General features: G+C 37.1%; 1 protein-coding gene across 2 annotated transcripts in view; it reads right to left on the bottom strand.

The window, feature by feature from the left end:
• gpc5c (glypican 5c) overlaps positions 1–12,894 on the bottom strand; it is a 69,389-nt gene that overhangs the window by 33,430 nt on the left and 23,065 nt on the right. For both annotated transcript variants that reach the window (XM_027143270.2, XM_027143269.2), the window contains exon 3: positions 10,548–11,242. In XM_027143270.2, the coding sequence (XP_026999071.2) occupies positions 10,548–11,242 (695 nt within the window). The remainder of the gene's footprint in view (positions 1–10,547; positions 11,243–12,894) is intronic.

The raw sequence follows: 12,894 nt of genomic DNA, 5'->3' as shown, positions 1-12,894 counted from the left end.
AAATAATATTCTTGCATAGAAAGAATCAGTTAATATAACCCTTGTTTCAGGCAAGGTGGCTGATCTAAGTTCACAAATCTCACAGTTCTCATCAGTGAATGCGATCAATAAAAAAAGTATGAGGTTCTGTTAACTGTGCATACCCTTTGAGATTATGAAGTAATGAAGCAAACATGCAGAAAAACTGTCATGTGAGAAAGAGCACTTCAGGTTTGGAAGCACATTGTTATTGACACCACCTAGACATTGTGCTTCAGATAGCAAGTTGGGATGCAATTCACTGTACAGTTCTGTCATTGAAATAATTGTGCTCATTGATTCTGCTCTGTAGGTTCAGGTTGGCCTTCCACTCTCATAAAATACTGTTTAAAAAGCATTTTTAAACGTAAAACTCGGCATGAGGTATTAAGTGCTTATGCACACAGATGTAACTAAAATAAACAGCGCTAAATAAAATGAGTTATGACAGCCCTAAACACAGAATTTCAACATGAATATAAATGAGTACCAAAAATATGTTTTATTGCATGCCACTCATTGGATAAATAAGTTGTTAGAGTCCAAAATGTCTGTTTTTTTTATCCATAGAAGAGAAAGCTAAATTAAGATAAGGATATCACATAAAGATGTTTGTTCCATGGGCTTACATGGAGCAATATTTTATAAACACCCAAAATTCAGCTGTTTCTTATCCAGCCCCATGCCAAAAGAGACATGGATATTTCAGAAAGAATGATTCATGAATAAAGGTAATTGGCTCTTGGACTCCAACATAAAAACATTCTCCGAAATGAAAACATCTGAGAACGAATAAAAGAAAAATGGCAAACTATGTTTCCATGAGACAAGTTTGCCTGAGAATTCTGAAAATCTCTCCAATGACAGCTTGAGATTAAACATCAATAAAGTTCATACCATTCCATACTCCAACCCCAGTGCCAGAAGTAGCAGCTTGGACTGATGGTGTTAACTGAGAATGTGTTTAACATGTGTGTACTGTACTGTACCTGTCTACTATCCTACACCTTGATTATTTTGCTGTTGGGGAAGCCATGCTTTCTGTGTAAGCTTGTAATGAAACTCAAAATTTCAGCTTTGTTTATTTATGATTTTAATGCACGTTATTCTAATACTCCATGCTGCCATGATCCGAAGTCCTGATTTAACTAGATATAGGATCTTTATTAGTGCCAGGAATGTTTATCAATTGAGAGCCTTGTATGAATTTCAACAATTAATTAAAATGTGAAACAAGGAGAAAGATAAGGTACTGCACCTCACCTCCTCCCCAATCAGGTCATGCAAATGTCAGGTCATGGTCTTTCCTGTTTGAGTTGAAATAATTATTGTTTAAAATGAGTGTTTTATATAGAATTATAACAAATTAACATATACCACTTAAAAATAATTGCTTATATTTCTAGGATGCCAATTGCTTACTATTTCAAGAACAAGCTACCATAATGTTTCCCTATCTGAAAGAATTTCAAACAAGAACTCTATATATAAAGCTAAAAAACTTTAAAAAGAACCTCTGAAAAATCCTTTTTGTCCTAATTGTCCAATGGGCTGATGGACTAAATAAGTCCAGTCAAGATCTTAATCCACATCCCTTTTCTCACTGTTAGTGAGCTGCTCATGTTGTTTCCCCAGTCACTAGCATCTCATTCTGTGCTCTGGGGGTATTGGGTTACCGTGTGTGGTGATGGCCAGGGATGCATGTTTATTTATGTAGGGATCAGCTACAGAAGCATCCCAGATTTCTCAGCCCTTTTTGGCCCCTCACTGCAGTGCATGGTGGGTATTAGGCTCAGGGTTTTGTCTACTGCTGGTTTACATTCTACGCACTAAATTTTCACCCAGTCTCACCCTTTGGCTTTCATTTACACTCTTTCCACTGCTATACAATGATCCCTATGTGGAGATTACAGAGGTAAAACAACAGGAGTCACGCTATAGTCCACTTACTTTCTGAGCTAGAGGTTCTTCCAAGAATCAAACATGCATGCACACACACACACACACACACACACACACACACACACACACACACACACACTTTCACACATCAGCTGTGACTGAGAGGTACAAAATCAAACTATGATTTTTAAATGTGCAATGAATATATTATCTCATTAAGGTGTATTCTTTAGGATATTCATGCTTTTATGCACAAATAACCCATAGAAGGAGCTGGGAATCAGCAACCATAAATAAGCTGAAGGCCAGGCAATTGTGATGGCAAAAGGATTGTGGTAAAATATTGTGAATAAGAATGTTGTGGGAGACATTTGATAATGAAAACTTTGAAAACTAAAATTAGACTGACCAAGTAATATAGAATTACCAAGGGTTTGTAGTGGGCAGAGGTCATACTAGATATTGTTTCCCATTTACCATTTATACTGGGAAGAGTTTGGTGAAAATACAGCAAATCTTTTTTTCAAGGCTGAGGACATACAATAAGGGGCAGATGGCAATGATACATGTAATTTGGGGTTTCTGCATCTGAGTATTATACATGGCTTTGTTTGAGGGTGAAGAGCACATACTTTGACCTTTCAGGACCTTTCTGGTAACTTCCTGAAATTTCTCATAACAGACCGGGTATGTTAACTGACACCTCACCCTTGGGGCTTTCAGTATATGTGGAGGCAATGGTTACATCAGGATATAAAATGTCTTGCAGTGAATGGACCAGGTCATATGTTGACAGTGAGGGAGCAAGGCTATGATTTCTTTGTCAGACCTGGGAATTCTTGGATTGTACTTTGGTATTTTTGGGATATTGTGAAATAAAGGAGGTTCTCACTATGTAGGGAGCTTGCGTTAGGTAGCATAATGACTCCCCCGACAACTGTTTTCCATTAATAAGTTAAAAATGCATTCTAGTATGTGATGATTGCACATGACTTTTTAGCTGATAAACACTGTTAGAATTTACAAAAATGCTGGCCAATTCTCCACTCAACAGTAAGAGCATAGAAGTACAGAAAAGCAGAATTGTTTCCAGTCATTTCTGATGTTTGTGGACAATGAACTAGTGTGACTGAATGTCATGGCTTTGAGAGAGAATAATATATTTTATTCTGTGGTACAAGTGGTGCTTGTATAGAATCAGGTATCCTGCTTTCCATGAAACACATGTCAAGTTGAATAGCTAGTTCATTAGCTGTGTGAATCAGTTTACCAGATACGGTCTCGGTTTATTGATTATTGATCCACAAACTCTTAAGTGTGTGGAACTCACACACTGTGCCATCAGCTGTGATCAAGCATGACACAGAACTCAATGAAATGGTGCAGAACCCCATAGTTTTACCTCAATTCAGCCATACTGTGATTGCCTAGTCTAGCAGTTTGCCAAACCACAGTGAAATAAGCTGCACATTGTAGTGTTAAAAATAAATACATATTTATCAAGTGCTGTAGCAGAAAATATTGACATAGCTGGCTTAGTGTCATATTTGCAGGACGGCTATGGGGTGTCTAGAAGAGGACTTGCCAAAGATTTGTCAGAGCTTGGCACCACTAATTTAGCAAGATTCCCAAGTGTATGGATGGAATGTGATGTGCGTTTGTTTCTCACTTTCTGCATAGTCCTAAGCAGTGTCAGCTTGATCACTAAAACCTGCTGTGCCCATGTCAACAGCAAAGTTGTCTGTCACAGACAGGAAAATACAGATTCAATTAGAGAAATTTAAGGGACCAGATAGTAATTATTAACAGGAAGGTCTTTTTCAATTTTTATAAACACACTATTTATCAAAATACATAACGATAAATTTACAAATCTTGCCAAAATTACTCTGATACTTGTCAATTCTGACAGATCTATCTGTCAATTCTGCATTAATAAGACTTTTTATGTTAGTCTCATTAAAAAATTGTTTAGAGTTTTGTTTAGTGATCTTATACCCCAAAAATATGTTTCCTATATGAATTCCTCTGAATACATATAGAGGCTAAACGGGAAAACCTAAAACTTTAAATAATTAAAAGTTTACAACATTCCCTCTTTAATTATAATTATCAAATTACACAAGCATAGTGTTTTAATATATTGTTGAAATATATTGATTGTCCGTCTGTATTACGTCTACCCCAGTATTGAATTAATCACACACAGTAGGAAAAGCCCACCAGGGACCCAGAGTAATGGACTGTTACAACTATGTGCCATATTCATTTAGCCGAACAACTCAATGAAGCGGTTGCAGAACTGCAACGTTTCACCTCCATTTAGCCGTATGGTGGTGGCCAAGAAGCCTATCAGTTAAATTAACTGAGCTTTGTCCATTCTGAGACATACAATATAAACAATGTGCTCTGTTATATTGTTGTAATATCATGATTGTCTTCCCCACCATTGATATAATCAAATAAAAGAACCCCCCATGGGAACCAAGATCATTGGTTGTTATAAGTATCATTTTCCCCCTCCCTGTACATCCATTCTTTATTTTCCTCCCTGTAAACAAGAGAAAATAGGTCCAAGCCAGTATTCTTTCAGTGAAATCTGATTATTTAATTAGTATAAACCTTAAAACACTGCTAATGGATCCTGACATGACATTGCCTATTAGGGATGGAATAATAAGGCAGCAATAGATCAGTTTTTTTTTTATTATTATTATGTCTGCAATGTTTTGTTGCTAGCAAGACATTTTAGTGATCATTCCTGTGGTCTGATTCTTGCCTGTTTATGCTGCTTCGATAGCATTTATTAAACATATATAAGTACAATGGAAATGCACTCTGCCTCTGCTGTCTTTTGGTTGAATGCACCTACAGCATTAACTTCTTTCTGCCAAATCCTTCCTCATACTTATATATTGAACTTTCCATTTCCATCATTGCAAGCATGAAGAAGAATATTCACATTCATACTTATTCATATGTAGGTACTTAAAATACCTCATTCTATATTTATATTCCAAACACTCAGGAGTGCACACACTCTGTAAATCTTCATTATTCATATCAAATGGTGCGAGGTCCATTCAGAGAATAAGCTTAATAACTTTCTGTGCCTATAAATTTGTATTCAGATGGATGACTATATGGTAAATAGAGAAAAGTTTGCATAGTCAGCAAATTAGTAGAGAAGGAAAATGCTAAGAGCTGCAAAAAAAAAGATAAAAGAGGTGGAGGTGAGAAAGAAAGAAAGGAAAATGTATGATAGAGAAATTAGAACAAAAAAGAATGGCTAATGATACTGAAGGAAGGTGAAGGTTTACTGCAGGTCTTCTAAGCACCAGATTGTTGGTGAAAAGCATGAACTAATGAAGGGAAACCTCCTGAGGTATTTGATTTCATCTTTACTCCATCAAACTTATGGAAGGATGCAGGGAAAATAAAAGAAAATAAAAAGTGTGACGGCACTCAGTCTGTGACCCATCTAACTGGCCGTGTTCTATGGAAATCCGTTCCACTCCCAGGAACCTCCAGAGGCTTGTTTCCGTTATCCAAAGAAGTTGCTATTAACATTCCTTCATAAGGGTGTAATTAATTGTTTTAAACACAGGAGGAAACAAAGTAAAATACTATACTAACTAATCAAATGTGACTTTGGATATGATTTTTGGATTTTTTCCCCAGTTCTTGTTTACTGGAAAACTATAAAACTTCTGTCTTCTGTTGAACACATGTAAACATTGAGCTCTAAGTCATTTTACTTCCTGTTGGTTCCTAGTTAGGTAAAAAAAAATTATTTAAATTCATACAATCTCCTCTGTAAGTGTTTGAACAGTGACATAGTTATTGGAATTTTGCTTCTGTTCATCACCATGTAGATTGAACTGAACCAATCAAGATATTATTGAACTGAAGAGCTTCAGCTTTGATTCAAGGAGTTTAACAAATATTGCATTAACAGGACATAAAAGGTCTGGAGTTGAGTCCATGTATTGAAACTGTATTTTGTTTATGGGGATTCTCTGTATGTGCTCCAAAAAACTGGCGATGTATTAGAAAAAGCAAAGAGTTAGCAGAAACATTAGGAGTTGCCAAATCAACAATTTAGTATATTCTTAAAAAGAAAGAATGCACCGGAAAGCTCACTACCACCAAATGGAATGGAAGACAATTACAAAGTAAGGAACACTTTCAAGAAGGTAGGCATATCACCGTCAGAGTCTATAATCAAGAGACACCTTGAATGTAGAATGTAAATACAGAGGGTTAAAATCAAGAGACAAAGCACTGGTAACACTCAAAGATAGAAAGGCAAGATTCGACTAAAACATCTAAAAAGGCTTGCCCAGTTCTAGAAGATTTTATGGAGAAGGAAAGGAAGAGCTTATGATCCAAAGCACACCACATCATCTATCATAGTGGAAGCAGTATTATGGCATGGGCATGTGTGGCTGCCAATGGTACTGGGTCACGGGTGTTTTATGATGATATGACTTCTGATAGAAGTAGCAGGATTTACTATGAAGTGTATAGAGCATCAAGTCCTTGAAGAACATATGGATTAAACTTACAACAAACGCAACCCAAAAAGTCATGTAAAGGAATGTCAGTCACTTGACTTCAACTGAATTAAGCATCCTTTCATGTAATAAAGACAAACTGATGGCCAAAAAACCCACCAATAAGCAACAACAAAAGCAGCCACCCATTAATAAGCAACAACTGGAGGCAAAAAAAAAACCCCAAGAAAACGCTGCAATAAAAGGCCTGCCGGAGCATCTCAAGGGAAGAAACTAACATTTGGTGACCTTAATGGGTTATAGTCTTTAGGAGTATTACAAATAATCCTTGTATATTACACTTATGTTTGTTACTTTTGAGTCTGTAAGATGAACAGACTATAAAAACAGTTAATTAATTTTTTTTTGTTGTTAAACTCATTCATTTAAAGCTAAAAGTCTACAGTTCAGCCACATCTTGGTTGATTCATTTCAGTTCCATTGTGGTGGTATACAGAGGGGGAAAAAATTAATTTTTATCATGTCACTGTCCAAATACTTATACTTACATACCCCAATTGTATGTCTTAGTTTATATGTTTTAGGTTACTGTTAAAAGTAGAGGTAGAAACCACAACCCTTTCATCTGATTTCCATTTGTATGGTACTGAAATGAAAATCTAACCACTTTCCCTTGTTTAAAACTTACAGTGAGATTCTGAAACGGAAAATAGTTGGACAAATGTCACTATAGTATGATACTTTGTGAGAATTTAATAACAAATTACTACAGCCAGACTGTGCTGGTTTCGGGAAAATAGTGTCTTTTTTTTTTTTTTTTTTTTTCTTAATGGAAATTTGTAAGTTGTGCCATGAAAACAAAACCGTTAAAAAGAACAAGACTTCAGGAGAGCAGAAGAGTAGAGAATGAGAGAGAGAGAGAGAGAGAGAGAGAGAGAGAGAGAGAGAGAGAGAGAGAGAGAGAGAGAGAGAGAGAGATTGTGTTGATGCTACTGGCACTGTTTCCAATACACTCATTCCAATATCAAACAGATTATGAACATAGCAAAGCAAATAAAGGGATAATGTGTAATATAATATAATAGTGATAATAGGGATAATAGTGCCAAAGAAATATTGATGAAAGTGAAAATATATTGGAAATTCAATGCAATAACAAAGCACAAGATACTGAGCAAAATGAAATAAATGAGAGAGAATGCCAAAAGTTCTACCTGCATCAGACTCAAATCTAAGTGATATTCTGCAACAAGTAATGCACTTCACACTACACTATTAATTCAGATTTTGTTCTCACATTACACAGAATCTATCACAGATGTGCTCAAACACCAACTCCAGCTGTGGTATAGAAATCTGAATACTAATAATGATACATGACAGATGTAGATGTGTTAAGCTGGCCATTATGGTGGGTGTAGTATGTTCAGTTCACTTCAACTCTTTCAGTTACAATTCACAGAACTGTGGTTTGAATGATAAACACATGGCCTATATATATATATATATATATATATATATATATATATATATATATATATATATATATATGTATATATATATATATATATATATATATATATATATATATATATATATCATCATTAAGTACACATCTACAGTATGCATGAATCATGAATTGGAAATGAACAGATATTTAAACATACAGGCGCACAGATACACATGCACACAAATTATAAACTCCACAAGTATGCAGAAATATGTGTGAAAACTCTATCACCCCACCACAGCATGTGCACTGTGCGTGAATCATCAAGCACACACCGCCCATAGAGCAAAAACCTGTCCCTGTATACGCACACAAACATTCAGCGAGTGTCTATGTTTTGACCATTAAAACTTTTATCCAAGTATACTTCTCTTACAAACACACAAACACACACACACACACACACACACACACACACACACACACACACACACACACACACACACACACACACACAAAACGGGGCAAAGTGCCATCTCAAGGAAGCACACCAGGGGTAGGGAATGCCAACCGCAAGCCATTTGGGAAACCATGACAGAGAAATACAACACCATTACACCATTATAATTCCTATAATATCACACACATGCCCACACACACACACACGCACGCACACACATAAATGCACGTACACACAGACTACTTCACCACATCCCTCTTTATGCTCTTTAGAGGTAGAAAACAATCTGTTTTCAAACATCTTCTGTTGCATTATCTAAATTATGAAGACCACTGTTTTAAAACATAAAATAGGTCAGTAAAAAAAAAAACAGTATGGTCTTGATGATGACAATGATGATGATGATTATACGTATAAACGGTATAATAAGTCATACTAGAGGGAGTTTACCGATATAGCCTTTTATTCCTCTGTTGCTATCAAAAACAAAAGCCCCACCCAAACTCACATCCAAAGCTAGAATGCTTTAATTCCAGTACAAGAGGGACAGTTCTCGGGAATTGATAAACAACATGATGAACAAATGAGTAAAGGTGTTTCCTTGTGCTGATTGGTCAGATATTAGTGTGATTCATAACATTTGCCCAGAGGAACTTAGCCAGTGGTATGTGTCTACATTAAATTTATTCAGAATATTTTAGGCATGTTAACCTGACTAGGCCAAATTATATAAATCACCGACAGCCATTTTTCTTAGTCACTTTCATGTTGTTGTTTTTTTTCTTTTCTTTTTTTTTTCCCTTTCTCTCATCTTTTTCCTTTCTCTCAGATGGTTGAGTACAGTATGTGGCAGTGGTCCAAACTCCAAACCAGACATAAAACAAGTCTTAAACCTTTCAGCACCTTAACCTCTTCATAACACATACATGATGTGGGAAACACTGAACACCAGCACATACACTTTAATTTATTTTAAGATTTTGTAAGAAGTAATGGGACATATGGACAGACTGAACCTATTATAGGGCTGTTCATGTGCCAAGGCAACCCAAAGTATTCTCAAGCCAATTAGCGACATTGTAAGGAGAAACTCTGCTCTTATTCATCCCATGCATGTGAATGTGCACAAGAGGCTTTACTAACCTCAGCTCATAGGTGCCAGAAAGAATGTGTCATGGCTACGCCGTCATTTGTGGCTTTAGAGCAGCCCTGGTCTTGAGTTTCCAAATGAGTTCAAATTCATTTGCAATTGCTTGGACCACTTTCACAGAGAACAGACGGGTCTCAATAATACATTGGGTTCCAAAATTATGATACCAAGTTAAAAGGGAGGGAGTATGGAGAGAGAGAGAGAGAGAGAGAGAGAGAGAGAGAGAGAGAGAGAGAGAGAGAGAGAGAGAGAGAGAGAGAGAGAGAGAGAGAGAGAGAGAGAGGGAGGGAGAGAATATTTAAAGCATATTTGTCGTCGTTGTCCAAAAAAAAAAAATGCATTAACATTATACTATTACGTGTTGGTCTGGCTTATATATGAGGAAATTAAAAAGAAAAAATAAACAAACAAACAGCCAGCTGGTCAGAGAAACCATTAGCAATTTGGGAAATTACTTTGGACACAAAAAATCTGTTTGTCCTTAACGTGAAGGGTCTCTTCCCAGCTCCTCCAAGCATTCCATATCGGCCAGTCACACACTGTCATTTGAATGACCTCTAAAGTAATTGAAGCAGGATGAAGAAGAATTTTAAAGATTAATGATTAATGATTCATTTTAAAAACAATGCTATAACTTTTCCACAGTTTGACTGGCTGACTTTAGAGACTTCACCGCTGCTTCAGTATCCAACAGTCATGTGAAATTTGACAGAACCCCCAAATATATTATATACTAAATATATTTCAAATGAGAACAGACAAGTCTCCTGAAGAATAATTTTATTTCATATATTTTATTATTATCAGTTTAAATCCTAGGGCATTTATGCATGCAACATTTTAGTTTTCACTTGCATATGTAACTAGATTTCTAGTTTCTCACCACATTGGTTTAAGAATGCAGGAATGATAAGAAAGATTAAATACTGAATATTATTTAGTTTGTCCTGTTTTAGGAACTTCAGACTGAGATTGAAAGACAATGGAACTGCTATCCAGTGACAAAAAAAATCACAGCACCAAGTAAATGTGTTTAAAATGTTTACTTACAGTAACACTGATCCTGGCTTCATGTAGCTGTGCGTGCAATATGGCCTTGTTGACATGCTCTCTGACACCAAGAAGGGCAAGTTCCAGGCTATGCTCTCCAACTATGGTTTGTGTGAGATCCTCCAGTATAGCCACGTAGTGCCTCCATGGCATATCTATCTCCGCCACGTTCGCCAAGCATCCACGCATAACATTGAGGCAGAATTCAGGACAAGGCCGTATGAGGGTTAAGCCTTGGCAATGTGGGCAGTATTGCATCTTCAGAAGTGCTCGGGCACACTCGTTGGATAGAGGTGACATTTCAGTGATGTTCATCAATTCCTCACCCATGGAAAATGCTCTTGTTAATGCCCTGGCTGCCTGCATGGCACCTGCCAGCTCCTCGACCATGGCTTGGGCATGCGGGCCAAACGGATTCACATCCTGCCGAGTGGCACGAAGGCATTCCGAAAGGTTGCTATCCTCAACGATACCTGGCTTGATAATATGATTGTGGACTAGCAGGAAGAGGTTGTCATAGAAGCTGTAGACAGCAGCATCCACAGAAACGTTGGGGGTGTCCTGGATGAACTTAGAAAGACTTGAGAAGAGGGAAGTGACATTGGGACCAATTTCAGAAGTCAGAGAGGTGTAGGAGCTCTCAAAAAGAGAGCTCAGGTGACCTTGGGAAAAAGTGAACAGAGACTGGTACATATCTGCAGAGAGAGAGAAAGAGAGATGTGGGGGAGAGAGAGAGAGAGAGAGAGAGAGAGAGAGAGAGAGAGAGAGAGAGAGAGAGAGGAAACAAGAGACAGGGAGGAATTGAAAATCAAATCAAAATCAGTTAAACTGTTATGATACCTTTATCAAAATTATTAACTGTTAAAGTGTTAATTCCTGGTCTAAAATGATCATTTCATTATATATTCATAAATACCCAGATATGATTCTAAATTTAAACCAAATGCAGACAAAGGTGATGCTAATGTGTTTCTTCTCTTTTCCACCACACACACACACACACACACACACACACACACACACACACACACACACACACACACACACACACACACACACACACACACAGTTAAGCAAACATACATGCCCAAACTTGTTTTTTGTCCAACAGCCAGTTGGTGTGACCTGTCTACTCAGCTGTGCTGCAATGCCCCATCTACCTCCTTTCTCACACACACACACACACACACACACACACACACACACACACACACACACACACACACACACACACACACACACACAAACAGTGGCGTTCTCTCTAGGGCTACTGATGTCAGATTAAAGGCATGTTAGCAGATGGAGAAACAGCAGCAACTGCAGTGGAACTGAGACTGAACACCTCACACTAACATGAAAACACACACACACATATGTATAAGCTATATATACGCAACATCAACGCATACACATTAAACATATAGAGTACTGTGCCAAATGTTAAAATTCTGGAAGGAAAAGAAAGACAAAATAAAAATAAAAACCTTATTTGCCTTGTTGTAGTTCTCCTGCATTGTCCTTTGTAATGGACACAGTAATGCGGCAGACACAAACCAGGATGCTTAACAGTTTTGTCCCATACTGTCTAACACATATTCTGTGCATCACCTAGTGTGAAAAGAATACTTGTACACCTGCTTTTTTCATACAATTATCCATTTAGCCAATCATGTGAGAAAGATGTGGATGGGCTACAATAGAAGAAGTATTATATATACTGTATATTATGTATATATCCAAATACACATACAGTACACATTTGCATTACGACCCTTGTGAGGTCTTTCCATGATTATGAATAGAGCTAGTCAATGTTATGCCTAACCCTAACCATAACCTTAGTAACCAATGCATTCCTTTTGTTCTGTTTGATTTAAATAATATCTGATTTTTTATTTTTTATTTTTTTTGTTGGGTGGGGGGGGTTTAAAACTGTACAATACTCCTAATATAAACACTGCCCTACATGTGGGGCCTTAGTCAATACACTTTTTTGCTGACCTGACCTGAATAATCAGTTGAATGTGTTGAACCTAATGGTACGAAATAAAATATTCTCAACTGAAATGGCCTTTACATCTCTTCTATTTCCACAGCCCCTAAATCCTGTGTTGCTTGGCACAGAGGTGATGAGAGATTTATAGAGGAGAGTGCAGAGAGAGAAAAAAACGCGGTAAGAGTGATTAAAGAAATGTGGAAGAAAAAATGACATAAAGGTTATTACCAGCTTCTGGGCTGAATGCATGCGTGACACGGTGAGACATTTTGGAAGGAGAGAAGCTAACCGCACATGAGGTAGAATGTGCCAGGCTAGAGTTTCAGAGGGCAAGCTCATGCCATGTGAGAG

The sequence above is a fragment of the Tachysurus fulvidraco genome, chromosome 22 (assembly GCF_022655615.1).
Source record: "Tachysurus fulvidraco isolate hzauxx_2018 chromosome 22, HZAU_PFXX_2.0, whole genome shotgun sequence".
Lineage (NCBI taxonomy): Eukaryota > Metazoa > Chordata > Actinopteri > Siluriformes > Bagridae > Tachysurus > Tachysurus fulvidraco.
Note: the sequence above shows the minus strand (reverse complement) of the source record. Positions and strands in the feature narration are given on the sequence as shown.